Here is a 23,776-nt window from a genome sequence, read left to right as displayed (position 1 = left end):
ACAGTGCACCCTGTGTATAGTGGACTGCCTGCTACTCACAGTGCATTGTAGAGCAAGCCTTGTAGAATGCTTTCTATACACTTTCCGCGCTATAACCCCATGCCTAGCAGAGTCACAAGACTGTATAGTACAATCGTGTAGCCAATGGCTCACCGCAACCCCGAGTGAGCATGACGTTAGCAGTACAGCCGACGGCTACCCCGCCCGCCGCGCTTTCTCTGCAGCTCAGCGCCACAGCACCTCCCTGCACTCCAGGCCCCTGAAAGAAATTGGCGGCGCCCAATGAGAAGCAGCGGAGCTGCTGAGCAGGGGGCAGGGCTGGGTGAGAACGACTGGGCGGTGTTGCTGGGAGACCCCGGCGGGCCCGGCTGGGTCCCGCCCCTTGCACTGTCCGGCGTTTATATATGTGCCGAGAAGAGGCTTGCAGAGTTCCAGCAGTCAGCTCGCTGCAGCAGTCGTTACCGCCTTCGCCGGGCACCCACTAACCCACCCCTGCTCGGAAAGTGATTGGACCATTTCGGATCTCAAGTAATCAGCCCTTTCCTATCTAGTCGTGGCTTTTCCAAAGCCTCCGAGGAAAGCGGGATCTTTCGGTCCTTCCTGTATTTCCGATCACTACAGGATCTCGAAATGTCTACGACACTTTTATCTGCCTTCTACGACATCGACTTCTTGTGCAAGGTAGGGGAAGAGTTTGCATTTTGTCTGCCAAGCACTTTGAACGTTTTAAATGGCTCTCAGCAAATCTGAGCACTTGAATATTTTCTTTCCAAGTTTTGTGTGACTATTTAACAAGTGGAATTAACTCTTTTTTGTTGTTGGGGGAGGGCTGCTGCTTTCCATGTGGATTGCATTTTGCATGTAACTTGCTCTGTAATCAAGTTAACATTTAAATTGTGACAGTTTGCCTTCTTGGTTGTTCATCCCTCCCAAACTGATCTGCAGTTCTCTGGGCACGGGGTTCTCAATAGATTTGTTGACTGGAAGTTTATCAAGAGTTCGAGTTGTGTTGCAGTGGGGAGCTTTAAAGTCTCTAACGCTTTTAGTTTTAAATGTGCTGAAGTCAGTACTAGATCTCCCCCAAAACTTCGAACTCTTGCAATGGAAGTCCTTAAGCTTACGCTGTGAAGGTGAAGCTTTAGCTAGAGCTGTGTCACCTTGTTAAAGACACTGCTGAGAAGTGAGTTTCAGTGCATAGCTCTCAAGCTGCAGGGGAGACATTAAGCTGTCCCACGCTCGCCCTGCAGATGTGCTGCGAGGGGGCGTTTTACCCCCGTGCAGTCTCAGGCGGCGCTGGCAACTTGCAGAACTGCTGCCCGGCCGAGTCACTTTGCAAACTCTCTTTCTCCTCCTTTCCCCCTCTTGTTTTCAGAGTGAAAAAGCCCTGACCAACCTGAGCAGTATGCTGGACAAGAAGGCGGTGGGGACCCCCGTGACCTCCCCCAGCTCCAGCTTCGCGCCGGGGTTTCTGCGAAGGCACTCGACCAGCAACCTGCAGGCGCTGGCCAACAGCTCCAAGTTCCCCAGCTCCTCGGGCTCCAGCTCGTCGTCCTCGTCCTCCTCTTCCTCGTTCGGCAGCCTGAAGGAGACGGGCACGGGCGGAGGGGGAGGCGGAGGCGGAGGGAGCAGCAGCCCCACCGCGCTGCTCAACAAGGAGAACAAGTTCCGGGACCGCTCGTTCAGCGAGAATGGCGAGCGCAGCCAGCACCTGATGCAGCAGCTGCAGCAGCAGCAGGCGGGCAAGGGGGGCGGCGGGGCGCCCATCAACTCCACGCGCTACAAGACGGAGCTGTGCCGGCCCTTCGAGGAGAGCGGCGCCTGCAAGTACGGCGAGAAGTGCCAGTTCGCGCACGGCTTCCACGAGCTGCGCAGCCTGACGCGCCACCCCAAGTACAAGACCGAGCTGTGCCGCACCTTCCACACCATCGGCTTCTGCCCCTACGGCCCGCGCTGCCACTTCATCCACAACGCGGACGAGCGCCGCCCCGCGCCCGGAGGGGGAACGGCCGCGCCCGCCGCCCCGCACCACCACCCGCACCCGCCCCCGCCGCCGCCTCACTCCGCCGGCAGCACCGGTGACCTGCGCGCCTTCGCCCCCCGGGACCCGCCGCTGGGGGGCGGCGGCGGGTTCGGGCCCCAGCGCGGCGCTGGCGAGCGGCCCAAGCTGCACCACAGCCTGAGCTTCTCCGGCTTCTCCGCCCACCACCAGCACGGCTGCGGGCAGCAGCCCGGCGGGCGCCTGGAGGCGGCGCTGCTCGAGAGCCCCGGCGGGTCCCGCACCCCGCCGCCGCCCGCCTCCGCCTCCTACTGCGACGAGCTGCTCTCGCCGCCCTGCGCCAACAACGCCTTCGCCTTCTCGGGCCAGGAGCTGGGCAGCCTCATCGCGCCGCTCGCCATCCACAGCCCCAGCTTCGCCGCCAGCCCCGCCGCCGCCGCCGCCGCGGTAGCTGCCGCCGCCTTTTACCGCTGCCAGCAGCAGCCACCGCCGCCCGGGGGGAGCTGCCCGCCGCCGCCCGCCTCGCCCCCCTTCAGCTTCCAGCCCCTGCGCCGCCTCTCCGAGTCCCCCGTCTTCGACGCGCCGCCCAGCCCCCCGGACTCGCTCTCCGACCGCGAGAGCTACCTGAGCGGCTCCCTCAGCTCCGGCAGCCTGAGCGGCTCCGAGTCCCCCAGCCTGGACTCCGGCCGGCGCCTGCCCATCTTCAGCCGCCTCTCCATCTCCGACGACTAGGGGGAGCCGGGCCGGAGAGAGGGGAGCGGAGAGGAGGGGCTGAACCCCGCGGAAGGGGGCAGGATAAACCCCGGGAGCAGAGACCGCAGCCTTGAGAACTAGCCAAGCTCGCACAGTCCTTCGATGATCCTCTTGGGTTTGGTTTTGTTTAATTGCTGAGCAAGTAAATTAAAAAGCGAGGAGAGAAAAAACTTTTTATATCGAGAGATGAACAAAACATAAATTTGCAAAAGGGCAAATGGCGACATGAACAGAACAAACCTATTTTTATAGAGAGACCTTGGAAGAAGGGGATTTTTGTTTTTGTTTTTTTGTTTTGTTTGGAGACTAGTTATAATATGCACCAGCAGCAGCCATTCCATCTGTGTGTGGTTTTTTTTTAAGCATTAGATGGGGAGGGGGGGAAACAAGACAAACCCACACCACCAGAAAGCAAGCAACAAACAATCCAGAGGGGCATGAACTCTGCATTTCAAGCCTCTCCACATTTTTATATACAAAAAAGACAGGATTTAATAAGTAGTTTGTCTTTCAAGCCAATTTCAAATAAAGACCCACACCAGTACTAAACCTATAAGCCTTTAAAAGAAAAATCCAACATCCTGCCAAGAATATGCCTTGATAACAACCCTCTAGGTTTTTTTATATAATCTATCTATATATATATATATTATAACAAATGCTAAAACTTCCATTCCAAAGTTTAATGTTGGTTCCATTGCCACCACTTAGTGGATGTTTGGCTTAGAACAATTTTTTGTTGTTTTATTTGGAAGCACTCAACTGAGTCTAGTTTGTAATTGTTGGAGAATAACTGCTGATTTTTTTTTTAATTTTTTAGCTGTTTGAGTTGATTGCATGAGTCACTGCACAACTCAATATGAAACTATTTAACTTATTTATTATCTTGTGAAAAGTATACATTGATAATTTGTTCATACTGTATTTATCGGGTATGATGAAAAGCAATAGATATATATTCTTTTATTATGTTTAAATTATGATTGCCATTATTAATCGGCGAAATGTGGAGTGTGTTCTTTTCACAGTAATATATGCCTTTTGTAACTTCACTTGGTTATTTTATTGTAAATGAGTAAAAATCTTAATTTAAGAGATTGTATGTAATATTTATTTCATTAATTTCTTTCCTTGTTTACGTAAATTTAAAAGATTGCATGGTTTCTTTATAGAAATCGGTCTCTATGCTGTGGAAGTAGTGTGAGGAATTTCTGTGGGTTTTTTAGAATGTAAAATGGTTGTAGCCCGTCCATGTAAAAAAACAAAACAAAAAACCCCAACAAAACTACTTTGCAATCAGACTTCAAAGTGGCAAACCTAATTCAAATGTGTTTAAATTAACCAAAAAGTATTTTTGTTGCCTAACCACCAATCACACTGTGATATAGTCTCAAAGTATGTAGCAATAATTGGGGGTCCCAGTGTTATGTCTCACAGTGCCTTCTCAAGGGTCCATGCTTGCCTTAAATCTTCCTCAACCAAATAAGTATTTTTCTTAATGCTTGAGATAATTTGAATGTAGGGATGGGTTTTAACTACATGAGAAGTTTCGCCACTTTTTTTTTTTTTTTTTTATAAGCAAGGAGGCCACCTTTGGATCTGAAACTTTATGCAGTACATGAACATATCTTGTTTAATTAAATTCCAAAACTTGTAATTTTTTTTCCTTGTGTAGAAAGTCAGGAGTTTTCCAAAACTTTCCTGGACGGTGGATGAATGAGCAGTAGCTTTTAGTTTTGTTTGTACATAGGTACAGATCAAGCACTATGTACTCTATTTGGACTACTTTAACAGAAGTATGTTTTGAATGTAACTAAAGGATAAGTCAACTTGAGTTGTAATATATTTTCGGGAGTCAGTTCACTACAAATTGAGTGTGAGACTGTAAACTTTGTACTGTAAATGTTTTGTAGTTCTCCCAATAAAATTTTTGGAAAAAAAAAATCAAACAATTAAAGCCATGTCTGCAAGGTGGTTTTTTATTAACTTTTCCCTATCAGAAATGTGTCTAGCTACAGATTAACCAGGTTTGAACAGCAAAATGGCTCCATTCCTGCAGAAATCATTGGTAGTCTGCCAAAACTAATAAACAATGTTCCAGAAGGTTCCAAAGTACCTAGTGCAAATCATATAGTATATCAGGCTTCCTTAGGAGGATGGTGGGGAACAGACCTTTGCTTTTTGTACCTTAACAGCTGAAATGGAAAATCAGTTATTAAATGCTTGTTAAACTGTTTTTATCAGGCACACTTGTTTATGGAGGTTATTTAATATGCCATTAGTCTTTAAAGTTTGTATGGGACAAGTAGGAAATGGTAATCTGGGTAATAACTTTAATTGTGTCTTTTTGTTTTCTCTTTAAAGCCTTTGTTCCAAATGCTCTTCCTCATTTAAAGGAATAGACTTGTAGCCTCATTCCAACACAGAATGTACTGGTTTTAATGCTAATCTGACTCTTCAGAATTCACCCAAAACCCAGCGGCTAAAGACTATCTAGCATTGCTGTGGGTAAATTTAATATACAGAGGCTTGTAAATTATACATTAATGTAGATGGCATTTTATTAATAAGGTTTTTTATGGAACCTGTTGCAATATGTGCTACATCATGATACTTTTGTCAGCCTAATAAATGTTAACATAATGGCATCTCTGAACTGTCACAATATTTTTATAAATACAAAGTAGAATGTAATACTGGTGCCATATGTTTGTATAATCAACCTAGTACGGACTTGTTGTTTTCAAATGAAACATATATAACCATTCAAAATAATCTGTAGATAGGATGATGCAAAACTATTTCTCTAGGTTATGCTCTGGTTTGTTTGCTCAAAATTTATTTTTTTTTCCAGAAGAAACTTTGTCTGCAAGGAACAGGAGTCCTTGAGCAAATTTTTACCAAATATTGAAAGTAGGCTTCTAATTTTTCTTAGTTTACTGATGTCTACTTGAGCTAATGCAATCTTGTTTTGTTTTTTTTAAACTAACAGTCAAATTAAAACTGCATAGTTACAGGTGTGTGAGTGTGTATTTCATTTTACTTTTCACTTTCTTCTAACTGTTCTTTCTAAACTAAGAAGACTTATTGCTAAATCTCTTAGCTGAAGCGGCTGTATTCTATCAGCCCATATTTATATCTACTATACAGTCTTTTATTCATTAAGTAGGATCTTGCTGTGAGTCACAGAAGTACAGTTTGGAGTGTCCTGGTTGGGATATGAATTCTGAAAATTTGCAGTGGCTGTTACACATTAGACACAATTATACTCCTGTTAATTGAAGCATTTTTGTGTGTTGAAAATGCTGCCGAAAAAGCAAGCAAACAGTTCACAAAATGTATGCAAAAGGGTAGTGTATTGCTGTATTTATTGGTATTTGTGGGGAAAGCAGGGCCTTCTCACTGTAAGAGATACTCTGAGGTGAACAGTTACTAGTTTGCTATATCTCTGCAGAAGTGCATGTCAAAATACTCTAGTTTCCACTCTTGTTTATTTATTAAAAATCCCCAGCAATCATTAAAAGACAGACACTAATGTTCCCCTTAATGTCCTCCACAACTGCTTATTAGCCTTTAAATTGACTCTTACACTGTTAACTCAAAAATTATGTGGCTTTTATTTCAGAATTAGATGAAACACAAAGCTGCTCAGACCATTCAGAAATTTCCTGTTGTCCTGCAGTAAATTGTGGCAAACCAATGCAATCTGTGTGACAGTACAGTGGTGGGTTTGGTTTGGTTTTAGCAGGTAGTTTTGAATTAATAGGAAACAGGCCTCCTCTGGGAAATTCATTTGTTACTGGGACTTGGTGATCTGACATGGGAGTGCTATTATCATTACTTGTGCTTAATGGAGTTTTAGAACTGAGCCTTGCATGCTTTTATCCTTTAGTTGAAACAGTCTTTGAAATGGTAATGAACTTAATAAAATGATGTATTCAATATGGGATTCCCAAATCTATCAAACTTTTTCTTCTCCATACTTAAATGTAATCTTAAAATAGGCTCTCAACCTTTCCAGACTACTTTCCAGGAGTCTGGGGTATGCAAGACCAATCCAAGTTTCACCTCACTTTAAAACCACTTGTTTACAAAATCAGACAAAAGTGTCATAGCACTCTATTACTGACCAATTACTTATTCTCATTTTTACCATATAATAAAATTAATCAATTGGAATATAAGTATTGTACTTATTTCAGTGTATATAGAGCAGTGCAAACAAGTAATTGTATGTTCTTTTTATGTAACCTGTTGTAAAACTAGGCTAATCTCTAGATAAATTTAACATACCCCTTAGAGACCTCTGCATACCCCCAGGGCCTATGTGTACTAAGGATTCCCCTTAGTTGATTTAGGTTATGGATCTGTGCTACCTGTTTAAGGAGAAGACTAAAACGGACTCAAGATGCATGTCTGGATTGTGCAATACAGAATAATGCATTCCAGTGGCATGCAACAACCAGAGCCATTGCCCTTTATTAACATACCATGACTCAAGCTTAAACAGTGAAGCAGCTTCTTTCTGATAACATTCCCAGTTCAGCTGAAGGCTGAAATGCTGTAACTTAAGCAAAGTGCTTGCAGTTTCCACCACAAATCAGACTTCAGTATATTCCAAAATGTAGGAGACAGCATGCAAACTTAGGTTAGTTCATATTGTACATATCTTCCACTATCCCATTTTCTTTGTCCACACTAATGTTCTTGAAAAAATAACTCCTTTTATCCCCTCCCCAATAAAATTTCCAATCTCTTTAACAATTGCTGCGGTGGGGGATTTAAATCATTTTGTGGCTCTGACAACCTCATATTGAACCAAAGTTAAAAGATTTCAGTTCAGTTTGCAAGCTGGGCCTGTTTAGGCATACTTTATCCCACGTCTGAACATACCTACTAAAGCTAAATGATTTGCACTGTGTATTGTAAATTGTATAGGTTCCCTTTTCATTCCACCTCCCAAAGACTTTTAAGAGAATTTTCATTTAGTGAGCTTGTATGCGGCTCTTGAGTAACCCCTGCAGGGTGAGTAGGGAACTCTGTGTTTAACAGTGCAGCTTTGGCTGACCAAAGAATCATATTGACAAGTTCCAACAGGAGTAGCTGTATTCACTATGAGGCTGGAGTCTAAGGCAAGACCTCGAAGGTGGTGGGCAGGAAGAAGAAATATGGGAAGCCCTAAATGGATCACAGAGGCCTATCCATTTCTCTCCACCTCCTTTTTATTTATTTAAATTTCTTGGTAGACTCGTTTTCCCAACCTCACCCAACACTATTTTTTTCTGGAGTTATGAAGTGGCCTTGAAGTCAGTGGTATAATTATACAGTCTACTGGGCAAGCAGTTAGAATGAACTCTTAAATCTTTATATTTAAAGGTACAAATATTAAACAGTGGGAGACTGGAAAAACTATAAGCAGAGATATAAGCCCCTCCTTCTTCCTGTGTTGCGGAGTGGGAAGGCTAAAGAAGACACTTAGCTATATGCTTTTCTGATGTTGTGTTGGAATGCCTCTTTTTAACTTTTCAATACTCAGTTACACAAGAATGGCTAGTTTGTTTGCTAAGGTAGTGACTTTCTCTGGTGGGGAGAGGGGGATGGTTTTGTTCTGATGTTAGGAAAATTCCTGTAACTCACTTTTAAAGCTCTATTTCCATATTGGCAGCAAATCAGTCACCCTAACCTTGAGCGTGTGTTCTAAAGTGCTTTTATTTAAAAAGAGCTCATTTATTTAAAAATAAGTCTCAAATCAAATGGAAAGAATATGACTGTCAAAACTCTTCTATAAAACAGCTTTGCAAAAATATGAAATTTACAAATCAAGCCATAAAAGGTATTTTCCAACTAGTGTATTACTGTCCCCAAATAAATAAAATTGTGCAAGATTGTTCTAAAAGTAAACCACATCTGATCATTTTAGTGCAATGTGCACTATAGGAATAGTCCCTGCTCCAAAGTTTACAAGTAAAAGGTAAAGGAACAATACATAACATGACAACAATGGTCAAATATTAGCATATCCCTAAACTATCCTTCTCTAGTTTGCCTACAATAAAATAGCCAGATCACAGCTCTGTTCTGGAAAGATATTTTCAGAAGATGAAATACAGAGTTTAGAGGGAGATAGTGATGTATTCTGATAGGTAACATTGCAAATGGTAGACTGTTCAATTGGAATTGTGTAATTTTTCTAAAAATCCAGATCATGTACCGGGAAACATTAATTTCTTTATTAGAAAAAGAAATTGCTATGTAAACTCAATCTCTGGCCTGTATTGATTTCTATGAATGTTTGAAAGGTTACTTAGCTGGAAGTAACATGAAACAGTTGAACAAATGCTGTAGTCAGGGAGAAATTTATTCTTGAGACTGAAGTATGCAAATACAAGTAATCTCAGCTTTCTTCTCAAACTAGATCACAATAAATGTGGTAATGGAAGCCTTTTGGGGTGAAAAAGTAAAGATTAACCATAGACAGTTGTGTGGAAAGCAGGCAAAATTACCCAATAAATTGTGTATTGCTGATGGATAGATAGCGTTTGTTGAATAATTTCTAAGTCCTACAGCACTTGAGAAGGAACTACAGAATAATTTAAACCCTCAGTTTTTCCTCCTTGGTTAATAATATAAATAGAGAGGTAGCTCTAGAAGCACTGAAATTTAAACACAGAAGTCATGTACCACTGGATTATTACCTTGGCCTTTTCTCAATTGTGTTCACTTAAATACCCACAATTCTGAAAACTGTTCAAGATAAAGAATTAAAGGGAGCCTATAACAGTAAGAGGCCTGGTAACTGGTATTGTGATTGGCCTTCAACAGTGCATAAAATCTAGTATAAGATCCATTGTAGTTTACTCACCAGATTGCTGGTATAGAAACCATTTTCCTCCGGGGCAGGAAAGCGCTGGGAACTGGCCTTTTTGATTCCTAAGGTTTTTCTACACATGTTTGCAAGAAAGGTCCTTTATTTCAGCTCACTTCTAACTCTTCCATGAATAAAAAAAAGTCTGTAGCTTAATTTTTAGTTACCTGGATAGTCTATCTCCCCTGGATAAAAGATGATGAGTAGAACTGGCACCTGGAAGCTCCAGAAACCTCTGTGGATGGATAATAGGGTGAAGTATGTGGATCTTTTGAGTTTTGCTGCGTTATCAAATCTGAAATAGGACTCTTATAAAGGTCTATACCTTATACCTGCTCCTCAACTAAATGAACATGGAGAGGGGGTTGCAAAAAAATGGGACTGTACCCAAACATTTGTTGTTTTACCAGTCTTCTGATTTTTTGTTGCTCTTGTTGGAGGAGGGAGGGTACGGTATTTCCATATGTCCATAGTCAACTCCCTAATTTCACCAGAAATCTTAGTTTACTTTTAGATTTCAGTGTGTACATCTCTCTGCCCTGAAATTGTCTATGTTCAACTCTTGGAACAAAGCTGTTTTGCCTCTTGCTGAACTGGTCAGTTGCAAATAAATGGGAGTTGGCCCAGTAGACTGCTGGGTCAAGAGACACTGACCACAGATTTCATAATGCACCGAGGTTAACTCCCAGATTAAATGAAGGTTTCTGCTGTCCCAGTTTCTAATTCTCTTAACTTGTTTCCCTGGAGTATCCTAAAACTTGCCAGCAGCTTTGCCAGAATGCCTTTCTTGATTCCCAAGTGAAGAGTAAAATGTGAAATTAAAACCTGGGCTTTTTAATGTATTTTTAACCTACGTTTAATTAACGTTACACCTGCTGTCGAATTTTCTTTTGTGCTATGAAAGAGCTGGGTCCTTGGGCTTTCATGCATTCTCTGGACATTTTTCAGATGCTGAAATTTTTGTTAGTTCTTTTAACTCAGAGAATGACTCTCCACTTCTATTCATCTTATATCACAGGTCCTCCAAGGTGCATATACATGCTTCCCTTCTGCTCACCCAACTGGAATGTCTACCGAAGAAAATGGATGATCAGTCACACAATTCTTGTATTAATATGAAATATTTAGCACTTCTGTTGTTCTGAAAACACTAATCCTCACAACATTCCTGGATGGTAACATAATGTAAATTGGGAATAAGTGACATGCCAAAGGTCCCCCGTGCAGTATCAGAGCTGGGATTGTAATGCAGGAGTTTCTAGCTCCTAGTTTAGTGCATAGGCTCTGTCCAAGCAAACCCTTGTCACTGCAAGGCAAACGTAGGTCATATTCTAGAAGTGCATTTTTATTGAAAACATACAGAAGGTTCACATTTAATTGCACTTCACTAATGTCTCAGGATAGCAACTTAAATGGCTGTATGCTCTGCCTGAAGATGTGCACATCCTCCGTGTGGGAATGTAATGGATCCCATTTGTTATGGTTACAAACAGTTGTAAAATCAAAGATGTTTATTATGCTGCTTCTCCAATGAAGCCACTTTGCCTTCCTTTGTTCAGAAACTACAAATATCTGTCATGGTAAGAGGCATGCTCTGGCACTAGTGTGTTGTGTTCTGATTGTTTATGCACACACAAATGGAATTCCCTAGTGTATGAAATAGTGTTGGGTGGAGGGGAAATGAGAGCCTCATGGAACAATCTATATTCAAGTCTGTTAAATTGAACCTGAACGTTTTGCATTCAGTTTGGCTGTACTCCATTCTGGGTAAGGCACCTGGAAAGATTGGGGAAGGGATGGCTACTTGGAAAAGCCTGTGCCCCTGGACCTCAGTGCTGGTACAAGGTGGCCACTTCCTGGTCCCTGAAGGGACATCAGTGCTGAACTCCAGCTGGGGAGGCTTTCTGTGCTAGTGTTATGTAACATCAAGTCCTGGTATGGTAAACTACAGAGTTTATCTCACTTTATGCTTACCTCTCAAATGTCTTTTGGCTGTGCCTACCTCTTTAAATATCACTAAATCCAGCTGCGTTAAAAAAAAACACTCTAGGCATCTACCCGACAAATTGTTTAGCAGCAAAGTGGTTAAAGAGAGAGCAAATTCGTGCTTTTTTCTTTTGTGAGTGAGCTTTTTTAATGGTATCTTAATAGATTTAGAAGTCATAGCACACAGGCTAATAATATTCAAACAGCGTGCTGCATGACAGTTGTGTATTTTGCAAGCACATTATAAAAATGAATACCGCAAACAGGTATCTCATTTCGTGTGATATATTTCCACTGGCAAAAATATATATTGGAATGCATATCTGAAGGCTAATAATCCTATAGCCTTTACACTACCGTGGATATTATCAGTATATGCAACTGAGGGCAACAGAAGGTTGCACTAATAAAACATTTTTTTCTCCTGCACATATGAACAACCACATGAAGATGTTAGGGGAGAGGGAGGATACACAGGAGATCTCTAGCCCCATTGAGGAGGACATCAACACCTCAGTAAACAGTCCCCCTCAGTTTTCTCTTGCAATTGAAGGCCAAAAGGAGGGCAAGAAAGACATTCCTGAGGAAACTAACTTTCCCATCCAGGACACATTGGCAGGGCTATTGCGCTTTATATGTCTGCATCTTTTCTGGACCACTGAGAAGGATAATCTGCTAGGGTGAGTAGAAAGTATCCCAGAAGATCAATTTCTGGTGGGGTTGGTGGATGTCAGCCCTTACAATTTGCTGTACTTCTAAATAAATTTAAAAAAAAAAAACTGAGTACAATTCACTGTTGCATACCTTATTGTAATAATGAGATATTTTAGAAAGGAAGCATTTAAACCACTTGTAAATATCACCACTTGCAAAAGTGAGATGGAATACCACAGCATCGAAGCAAAATGTACTGAGGCAATACAAAGCTTCTGCACCATGGAGCTGGGATGACTTGATGCCCCAGTGTGAGTTTGGGGGAGACTGGCAGTCGCTAGGCTAAGTAATGTGCAGTAACAAATCTTTGAAAACTGATTCATTGTTAATAAAAGTGTTAGGTGGGATGAGGTTTGTTGCAGATTATCTGTAAATTCACATTGCTGTAAATAAGAGCATGGTATTTAAGGTGTCCCTACACCTCCAACTATCAGTGTATGTTTTGAACCTGAAAGGTCTTAGCAGGATCTAGTGCATGTGCCATCAAAGAGCATGAACCACAGCAGAGGTATATCTTTCCCTAAGAGAGACCAGGGCTCTTGGAGAAGAGATGCTGTGTGCAATGGGGAAGGGAGATGGGTCCATGCCCACAACTTTTCTGGATTTTTCTCGTGTTGCAAGAGCATGGCTCTGCTGTATGTACTTTGTAACATACTTTTTAAGATACCCAAGCCAGGAAGAGGGTCCTGCTCAGTTCTGTGTTGGATAATTAAAAATATTTTTCTAGTCATTGGAGACAAGGGGGAATGTAACAGCCAGCACTTCCTCTGCCCCCAGTTTGCAAACGAGAGAGCCACTAGAAGGAGAACTTCTCCCGGTGGCTGGGCAGTCAGCACCACAGGACCTGAGTTTTGGTGACAAGAAGGATTATGAGAACAACCCCTAGAAGAGCCTCAGGTAAAACAGGTTAGGAACAGTTTTTCTCTCAAAAGCCTTTGGCACAGCACATCTACTTTGCTTGTGGTTTTATACTGATTTTAACTCTTATCCTTGTAGGTTATTTATGTTTCCAGGATTGTGCCCTGTGATGACTATCAATTATTTAATCTGTTTTATTGTAAATTGTCTAGGACTCCTTGGTAGCTGCAGTATAAATTATTATTAAATTGACATAGTTCTCACCATCATACAAAGTGTGAGGGCCCAAAATTAGCTCAATCCAGTCCTGAGAAGCTCATGCTCACAAAAGTGTAGATTCATCTTCTGTCTTTCCCTTAGCCATAAGAGAAGGAATGTGTGTCCCACATGTGGTGATCCAGTCATGTCAAACCTTTTCCTGTGTTGGAAGTGTGCTCTTAAACAGGGATGTCCCCATTCACGAATGAGTCAAAGAAGTAATACAGTATATGAAATTCTAGTTTCTCACTGTTGGAGATGTGAGTGCCTGGTTGTTTTTTTTAATGGCTTTATAGAGACAGTGTTTTATAACCTGGAATGCTGTCGTTGCCAGCAGTGTATTATTGCCTAGGCGGATACGGCCTAGGACGGCAAATTTGCAGGGGTGGCAAATTTATAATAGCAGCATTTTTGTAATCATGGTATCAATGACACTGCGATTCTACCACTCATGGTGCGTATTGAAACCACCAATGACGGCTCAACGCCATTTAGTAAACATACTTGTGGGAATCCTAAACGTTAATAATATGACCAGAAAGAAGAAATTAAGTGGTTCTCAGTTTTGGATCCATGCGCGGTCCCGCACTACAAGTGAAATCACGCTATACAGATACGTGTTCAAGCGAGGGTCGGCTGTACTTGTAATTTTATTTATAATAAAACCTGTAAAGGTTCAATTATTTTAATGATATTTAGATTAATTTTAGTTCAAAAGAATTTGTAAAAAAACTAAAAAAACTTCATATGGGGCTGGGGACGGCAGTTATTTCAGGGCCTAGGGGTGGCAAAATCATTAGTCCGCCACTGGTAGTTGCATGTCGTTTTACTAACTTACAGCACCCAAAACTAACTGGAAAGAACAAGTGTTTAAATATTGTGGAATTCATGGGGATCAAACTGATGATTGGACACACACAAATCCAGATTGTAAGCAAGGAAAGCAGTAAGTGTCCTAATAATAGGTACCCTAAAACAAAGCACGTTGGAAATAACCACAGAATTACTAGAAGGAGAGCAGAGTGTCTGCCAATTCTAATGTGACAAAAACAAAAACATGACAGTTCACAAGATTTCTTGATTGTGTCAATGTGCCTGGAGCAACAAAGGGAGAGAGCATCCTGGAAGCTGGAAACCACAGCATGTAACTAGCACTATTGGTTTGGCCACAAGAAAGGAAAAGGCAGTGGAAAATGTAAAGACCATTATATACAGCTTCCCCTTCCACAGCCATGGTGCCATAAAGAGTGTCCAATATCAAAAATAATCCACTTCAGAGTTTAACAAAAGTAACTGCAAGAAAAGGTTAAGTTTTTTAATTGCTGCTTGTATTTCACAAAAGAAATGAAAGATGTTAATGATATTAATAATTGTCTTTCAAGTTTGAATGTTCAGGAGAACTAAACTATTCATTTGGGGCCTGATCCTGTGAAATGTTTAGTGTAGCTTTAATTCTCAGTGAGTGGTCAGCATGTCTCAGGAGCGGGTCCTGGAATATAGTAATGGTGTGTGTGTGTGTGTGTGTGTGTGTGTGTGTGTGTGTGTGTGTGTGTAATCTGCTGCAGTGTTTTGAGTCTTTAATGACAAGGTTTTCTTCTTGCTACTCAACTGTCAATCTTTCATAATACCAGCAGTACACTTGGGCTGTTGCATTTGTGTTTGAATCCTGGTGGTGCAGAGAGAGGGGAAAGTGAATTCTACATTGTTTTTGCAGCTGTGCATGTCAGTATTAGAGTTGGCAAATAGGGTGAAATTCACTTCATGCAGAGGGCCCACATAAGGCCTGTATATTGCTGAAGTCCAACTTCAACCTTAAGCCAACTGTTAAGTTGTGCAGGGTTCGCCCATAGGGAGTGTAGTGGGGAATTATTCCCTCAGTTTATGGAGGGAGGTGAGGGAAGGCGGCACTGTAATATTTGATAAATATGAAATATCATTCTTCCTAATTAAACCAGTGTATTCAATACTGAGGGTGAGTGGTCTCATGAAATGAGAGATGACCACAGACTTTCAGACTAACTTCTTTGGTGAAGTTGGAGGAAGTCTGGCTAGCTCTTTCCAAAAGGATGCTTTAGTTCTCTGGGTGCCAACATGGCTGGGTTCTTTCTGGACACCACAGCAGTATTTCTGATCTTGCTGAAATTAAGGGGCCCTGGAAATCTGGTGAGAGCCTGCTCTTGTGAGATATCCAGTGCAGCTTTGCAGGTGGGGAAGGCCTGGGTAAGAATCTGAATTTTAGTGCACTCCTCTGTAGTGGACCTATGACTCTTTTCAGGTTTGTCTGTTCTGAGATGTTTAAGATCTTAGTGCCAAGTGTAATGGCCCTTCTTACCTGTGCCACTCAGACATGATTAGAACATATTTGATCCTTTTTAGCTGTTAACTGTACCTTTATGTATACACATTGATGTAATTCCAAAGTGTATCCTTGGTATCTTTGAACTCCTTAGGCAGCATCTGCCTGAGAAAGAGTCACACACAGGGGAGACTTCTAATTAAAAGCAGTACATCAGCATGAAAATTGGCCTTAATTAATATTTTAAAGCTAATTCCCTGAGTCTGTCATCCTTTCCTTTCTGAAGTTTCAGTAGTTTCCTAAGAATCTTTGCCTGTGCTTAGAGGCTGTCACTCTTTGAAAGATGTGCTTCAGGGCTGACAAGTCTTTGTCTCACTGTGCCATGTGAGCGCTTTGTCAAGAAGCTGAGGACCAGACCTTGGGCCACAGAGTCCCCTGATTTGCATGGGGAGGGAATCCTCGATCATTCCCTGTAGAATGGGGACTTAGCCGCTGATGTCTCTTGCGCTTTCCCGTTCTCCCCACCCAATTCTGCCGTAGCGCTCAGTGAAATAATGAGACAGGGACTGGGCAGACCATAGTGGTGAGCTGTATGGGGGAAATGCACATCATCCCCTTTCTAACCTGCAGATCCTATCCAGAAAAGATAATATAACTTCAGACTGTATTAGCTTTTCCTTGTATCCCCCTTGGGGCCAATAGAGGTGTGGATGTCACACTATCAGACAAGCCCACCTGTGGTCCTGAGTGGATGTGCATGCAAAGAGCTTATACATCAATGATCCTGGCCTGTGGATTCTCTGGGATCAACCTGGGGTGTGCACTGCACCCTTTTTGGTGAGCGAGGGAAAAAACCCTACTCCCATCAGAGGAAAAGTCTGAGGGAGTCCTTACGCTAAATTTCTTCCTGTGGCTTTTAATGTATGAGGAGATTATCGGGGCCCTAGCATACATAAGCTCTAGCAAGATGGAGCATTGAATGTTGTGTCCTTTGCATATGGTTTCTTGGGGCTGCAGCTCTGGATTAAAGATGGGAGGTTGCACTTGGGACACCCAAATATATCCCGATTCTTAGCAGAGTAGTCCAGTGGATAGGGAGCCAAGAGACCAGGGTTCCAGCCATAGCAGTGCTGCTGATTCACTGGGTGACACAATGCAGCCTTTGCCTCTCTTCTGTGTCTCATTTTCCCCAGCTGTTAAATGAGGGCACCTACCTTTGTAAAGTACTTTGAGGGTATGTCTACACTGCAGTTAAAAACATGCAGCTGGCCCAAGTCAGGTGACTCAGGTTTGGGGGTCTCAGTTTCGAGGGGCATGTGTGTTTAATTGCAACATAAATGTTCAGGCTTGGGCTGGAGCCTGGGCTCTAGGACCCTGTAAGTGGGGAGGATCCCTGAGTTCGGGCTCCAGCCTGGGCCCAAACGTCTACACAGCAATTTTTAGCTGTGAGTCAGCTGACCTGGGCTTTTATCCCCGTATAGATGTACCCTGAGAGCTACAGATTAAAAGCACAATATAAACGTTAACTATATAATGTTGCTTTATGAGCATATCCACTTCAACAGTTTTAGGGGGACACTCCTCCATAGGCATTTAACCTTTAGATGAGTGACAGACTCCACCAATTTGGTCGATTTTAATATACCTTCTCTACACGCATGTATATCATACATCATTTGAAAGCTTCTTATGTCTACTTTAAGATGAGGTATGATGTGGAGCTGTCTAGTGGTGCTATTACTACATAAATGGGGATAAATAATGACACCATCAACACATTAAAATGACCACTTTGAAATATGGTCATTCATTTCTGTTAGTTTAATGACTCCCTGTATTATTTCAAGAAAGAAATGCGGATTTCTTTGTGACCTTAGAGCATAAAACAAAATCTAATAAATTTGTACATGTGTCATTGAAATGTAATAGCAACCGTGACATTTCTAGTCAACATCATCATCCTGTTCATCATTATGATCTCTGTCGAGAGAGTCCATGGGTTACCACAGTCTTCATTGTCTTGCTGTGTACACAGTTCTGTGCAGGGAAGATTGTTCTTACTACAGACACAGTTGATTATGCAGCAACACTTACTGGTACAGCCATAAATAAGATCTTGTAGACACCCAGGTGCCATTGGTCCCTAGAAGGATACAGGAAGTAGTTCTTCTTCAAGTGATTGCTCATGTCCATTCAACTTAGGTGTGTGTGTGCTTGCCACATGCACTGGTGCTGGAAGTTTTTTCCTCAGCAGTATCCATAGAGGATCATCTCCTGTGCCCCCTGGAGTGGCACACACATGCCGGGTATATAGGGCACCACCGGTGCCCCCCACCCTCAGTTCCTTGCTGCCAGTGATGATGCTGGAACTGTTGCTGTTTTAGTAGCCGCTCGTTTGTATGAACTAATTATCTCCTGTATTATACTGTATATAGTTTTCTATAAGTGTTTATAAATCCCTTTTTCTTGCCAACCGCCTTTCTCCTTTCCTCCTTGCATGGGCATCTATAATATCGGACTGATGGGTCCTCAGTATGGTGGCGCCGGGTTACACCCTTCATTTGCTTTCTACTCCTCCTTCCCACCCTTCCTCCCCCTTCCTCTTATCATAGAATCATAGATTATTAGGGTTCAGGAACTCTTCTCACGCAGGAGGTAGAGGGGTTACTGCATCTAGGTGTGGTCAAGGGTGGCTCCAGGCACCAGCGCAGTAAGCGTGTGCCTGGGGCAGCAAGCCATGGGAGGAGGCCTGGGGATTGCTGTGAGGGTGGCAGTCAGGTAGCCTTTGCCAGCATGCTTGTGGGAGGTCTGCCAGTCCTGTGGCTTCAGTGGCAATTCGGCGGGCACACCGAAGGTGAAGGACCAGCAGATCACCCGCAGAAACGCTGACGAATCCACGTTCTTCTTCGAGTGCTTGCTCATATCGATTCCAATTAGGTGTGTGTGCGAGCGTGCATGTTCGTCAGAAGATTTTTACCCCAGCAACACTTGGTGGGTTGGCTGGGTTTCCCCCTGGAGTGGCACCGTTATGGCACCGGATATATACCCCTGCTGACCCAACGGCCCCTCAGTTCCTTCTTACCGTCCGTGACGGTCATTGGAACTGTGGCGCGCGGCTTTGCTGATCTCCTCTTCCCTAGCTTACTCGTTGTTCTTTACTGTTAATTGTGTTTATAGTTTGAGTTTTTACAGTTATAGTTAATGTTAGTTGTTGTGTATATATAGTTAGTGTATATAGTTGAGGGGGCATCGGGGATTAGCCCCTTTCCTCCACCCCGGTGCCGGGCTCATGCCCAGGTCACTGGGATTCAAACCATGCTCGACGTGCCAAAAGCCGATGCCAATAGGGGATCCCCACAACTGCTGCCTCAAGTGCCTAGGGGAATCCCACCTTCCTGAAAAGTGCCACATCTATAAGTCATTTAAACCGAGGACGAAGAAGGAGCGGGACTTCCGACTGAACAGCTCCTCATGGAGGCAGCACTTAGCCCTGCAACGTCGGTACCTAGTGCTCAACAGCCTGCATCTTTGAGGAGCGCTCCTTTGGCTCCGGACAGCTCTGGTACCGCGAAGGAGCCATGGCACCGACCCTCGCCGGCACCGACGTCTGCTCGGCACCACTCCCTATCCCTGCGACACAGTAAGAAACACAGTGCTCCAGCTGCTTTGGCACCACTCGCAGTCACAGAAGGAGCGCCCGTCGACGACGGATCACCTGGCACCGTCATCTGCTGCGGCACCGCCGAGTGCAGCACCACGGAGTGCGGCACCGCAGAGTGTGGCACCGTTGATTCCGGTCCCGCAAGGGCCGTTGAGTCCGGTGCCCGAAAGCTCCCCGGCTCACGCCATGGTCGAGCTCGCTCTCCCATCCACACCGGAGACCTTCTCCACGGCACGGGAGTTGATCGCGATGACGGAGACCACGCTGCCTCAACCCCTGGCACCGCTGGTGTGGGTCATCCAATCTATTGGCAAGCCTGCCTTGCTGAGGCCACCCTCCGTGGGAGCTGCCGAGAGGCATAGTTTAAGATCTCGGTCCCACCGACGATCTTGGTCACACCGCCGATCCCATTCGCCTGCCAGATACTCACGGTACCAATCCAACTCACGGCACCATTCACGGCACCGCGAGTCTCACAGTCGCTCCAGGCGAAGGGACTCGAGATCCCAGTCGACCTCCCGGCACCGCTACGGTCATAGGTCCCTGTCTCCCTCGCGATACCGTTACAGCTCCCGGTACCACTCCCCGATGCCGTCCCAGGAAAGACCAACCCGAGACATGGCTCCCTCTCAGGGTCTATCAGCACCACCTTGGCCGTCGAGACACACCTCGGTGTCATCACAGGCTGGTAGCATTTCCTCTCCACAGGATCTTGACTCGGATGTCCCCAGCCATATGTTTCCTGAGAGCCAGAGCCACGAGCAAGGACCCCATCAGTGGTCTTTCTGGACATCGTGGGCGTACCACCAAGCCCAAAGTGTTCCCTCAGTTGCACCACGGTCTGCCCCATCAGAACACCGGACACCAGAGGCAACTGTAAGCCGCCCCTCCCCCCATGGGTACAGATGAGGCTTCAGTACCACCTGCAGACACCCAGGTCCCACCTGAGTCTGACGCCACTTCTCAAGAACAGGAGCCCCCACAGGACCCTCTTGTCCCTGGCCTCTCCTCTTCGTCCTCACCAGACGAGGCTGTGGCAGGAACATCCTCCTCCGGCCCTCACCCAATTACCTAAGGGCACATCAAGACCTCTTGAGACAGGTGGCGCAGAATATGAATCTGCAGGTGGAGGAGGTCCCTGAAATAGAGGACCCTGTAGTGGACATCCTATCTGTAAACACACCTACTAGAGCGGCCCTGCCGTTTATCCGCACTGTTCAAGCAAACGCAGACACCATTTGGCAATCCCCAGACTCGATCCCCCCTGCAGCCAGGGGAGTAGAGAGAAAATACATGGTACCCTCCAAGGGGTACGAGTATTTCTGCATACACCCACCTCCTTGCTCCCTAGTAGTTCAATCGGTAAACGAGAGGGCGCGTCATGGCCAGCAAGCTCCTGTTCCCAAGTCCAAGGAGGCTAGGCGCATGGACCTCTTAGGCCGCAAATATATTCGGCTGAGGGCCTTCAACTTAGGGCTTGTCTACATCACAAAGTTGCAGCGCTGGTGAGGGGGTTACAGCGCTGCAACTTAGGAGGTGTACACATCTGCAGTGCATCACCAGCGCTGCAACTCCCTGTTTGCAGCGCTGGCCGTACTCCCGTTTTGTCTCGGGTGTAGAGGATCCAGCGCTGGTGATCCAGCGCTGGTAATCAAGTGTAGACACTTACCTGCCCTTTTCTTGACCTCCGTGGAATAAGCAGGTATCCCAGCATACCTGAGGAAGCCTCTGGTAATCAAGCAGGTCTCCTTCCCCGATTTGCTCTCGCGTTCCCCGAACCCCCGAGCAAGCAGGTCTCCTTCCCTGCGGTTTGCTCTCGCGTTCCCCGAACCCCCGAGCAAGCAGGTCTCCTTCCCTGCAGTTTTCTCTCGCGTTCCCTGAACCCCCGTGCAAGCAGGTCTCCTTCCCTGTGGTTTGCTCTCGCGTTCCCCGAATCCCCGAGCAAGCAGGTCTCCTTCCCTGCGGTTTGCAGGGGGGTTCGGGGAACGCGAGAGCAAACCGCGGCGAAGCTGGTCTCCTTCCCCGGTTTGCTCTCGCGTTCCCCGAACCCCCGTGCAAGCAGGTCTCCTTCCCTGCGGTTTGCTCTCGCGTTCCCCGAATCCCCGAGCAAGCAGGTCTCCTTCCCTGTGGTTTGCAGGGGGGTTTGGGGAATGCGAGAGCAAACCGCGGCAAAGCTGGTCTCCTTCCCCGGTTTGCTCTCGCGTTCCCCGAACCCCCCTTGAAGCCGCCCAACAGCGCTGCAGTGTGGCCACATCTAACACCACTTGCAGCGCTGGTTGCTGTAAGTGTGGCCACTCTGCAGCGCTGGCCCTATACAGCTGTACTAATACAGCTGTAACAACCAGCGCTGCAAAATTGTAGATGTAGACATACCCTCAGAGTGGCAAACCAGCAAGCCCTCCTAAGTAGGTATAACTATAACACGTGGACGTCCTTGGGGAAGTTTACGGGGCTTCTTTCTCAGGAGTCCCGCCAGGAATTTGTGGCCCTGCTTGAGGAGGGTAAGAAGATGATGAGAACCTCCCTCCAAGCTTCTCTTGACGCAGTGGACTCTGTGGCCAGGAGTCTGGCAGCAGGAGTGACGATGAGGCGTATCACCTGGCTCCAGGTATCAGGCCTTCCTCTTGAATTACAACCAACTATTCAGGACTTGCCCTTTGAAGGCCAGGGGCTCTTCTCAGACAAGACTGATCCCAGATTACAAAGTCTGAAGGGCAATTGCATAATAATGCGCTTGCTGGGGATGCAAACACCAGTGACCCAACGCAGGACCTTCCAGCCCCAGCCTCACCATACTTACCCCCCGCCTAGGCCATGACAGGACTTCAGCAGAAGGCATGGCCAAGGGAATCAATGGAGGCAGTCTGGCTCCCCCTAAATCACCGGCAGGACCCAAACAGAACTTTTGATAGGACGGCCCACCAGTTATTTTCCTGGATCCTTCTCCTCCCTTTTACAACCGCCTCTCCCATTTCCTCCCTGTGTGGTCCCACCTAACTTCGGATTGTTGGGTCCTGCACATGGTGGAGTTGGGATACCACCTTCAGTTTGTTTCAACCCCACCTTCCCACTCTCCCTTCTCGTCCCTCTTCAGGGACCCCCCTCACGAGCAATTCCTCTTATAAGAGGTCCAGTCGCTCCTAACCATTGGAGCCATAGAGGAAGTACCAAAAGACCTGAAGGGCAAGGAGTTTTATTCCCGATACTTCCTAAACTCCAAGGCAAAGGGAGGTCTATGACCAATCCTAGACCTGCGAGGACTCAACAAATTCATGATAAAGTTGAAGTTCCGCATGGTATTCCTGGGGATCATTTTCCCATCTTTGGATCCCGGAGACTGGTATGCCGCCTTCAGTATGAAGGACTCATATTTCCACATCGCAATTTACCCACCACACAGACAGTACCTCCGTTTTGTGGTCAACCATCAACATTTTCAGTTCACTGTCCTTCCATTTGGCCTTTCTACGGCTCCACGAGTATTCACAAAATGCATGGCCTTAGTCGCCGCCTCCCACCGGCATTGTGGGGTACACGTTTACCCGTATCTCAATGATTAGCTCATTCGAGGGACCTCCGAGTCACAAGTGAGACATCACCTGTACATTGTCAAAGACCTCTTCAGGAGCCTAGGCCTGATGATCAACATAGAGAAGTCTACTCTGATACCCATGCAGAGAATAGACTTAATCGGGGAGATTCTGGACTCCACTCTGGCCAGACCCTGCCTGCCGCAGCCTCGTTTTCAGGTGATAGCTACAATTATTCAAGGCCTCCAAACCTTCTCAACAACATCGGCTCGCGCTTGTCTCCGCCTACTCGGTCACATGGCTGCCTGCACCTTCGTGACCAAACATGCCAGGCTATGCCTCCGTCCATTTCAAACCAGGCTTGCCTCAGCATACCAGCCGGGCTGGGACAGCCTGGACTCGATACTCACTGTTCCCCCGAATGTTTTAGGCTCTCTAACCTGGAGGCTGACTCCCACCCTAGTTTGTGCAGGGATGCTATTCCACCCACCACAACCTTCGATGGCCCTAACCACGGACATGTCATCTCTGGGTTGGGGTGCCCACCTCCACACTCAAGGTCTCTGGTCAGCTCAAGAACTAACCTTACATATCAATGTGCGGGAGCTGAGGGCAGTTTGTCTAGCGTGCCAGGTGTTTCGAGAGCATCTCCAAGACCGTTGTGTATCAGTGTTCATGGACAACACAATGGCCATGTTTTACATAAAGAAGCAGGGTGGAGCACACTCCTCCATCCTTTGTCAGGAAGCCATTCAGCTCTGGGACTTTTGCATAGCCCACTAGGTTAATCTGGTAGCATCCTTTCTCCCAGGAGTTCAGAACACTCTGGCGGATCACCTCAGCAGATCATTCCTGTCTC

General features: G+C 45.4%; 1 protein-coding gene across 1 annotated transcript; it reads left to right on the top strand.

Annotated features, from left to right (window-relative positions):
• Positions 1-8: 8 nt before the first annotated feature.
• ZFP36L2 (ZFP36 ring finger protein like 2) lies at positions 9-4,701 on the top strand. Its single transcript, XM_030557655.1, has 2 exons — positions 9-681; positions 1,373-4,701. The coding sequence occupies exons 1-2, from the start codon at positions 631-633 to the stop codon at positions 2,726-2,728; spliced, it is 1,407 nt and encodes a 468-aa protein (XP_030413515.1). The 5' UTR covers positions 9-630; the 3' UTR covers positions 2,729-4,701.
• Positions 4,702-23,776: the final 19,075 nt, after the last annotated feature.

This window comes from Gopherus evgoodei, chromosome 3 (genome assembly GCF_007399415.2).
Source record: "Gopherus evgoodei ecotype Sinaloan lineage chromosome 3, rGopEvg1_v1.p, whole genome shotgun sequence".
NCBI lineage: Eukaryota > Metazoa > Chordata > Testudines > Testudinidae > Gopherus > Gopherus evgoodei.
Note: the sequence above shows the minus strand (reverse complement) of the source record. Positions and strands in the feature narration are given on the sequence as shown.

Bases quoted from the DNA above. Each gene is read 5' to 3' on its own strand.
- ZFP36L2 (XM_030557655.1), top strand. From the start codon at position 631: ATGTCTACGACACTTTTATCTGCCTTCTACGACATCGACTTCTTGTGC. The intron at 682-1,372 runs GTAGGGGAAGAG...TCTTGTTTTCAG, and splicing joins ACATCGACTTCTTGTGCAAG to AGTGAAAAAGCCCTGACCAA.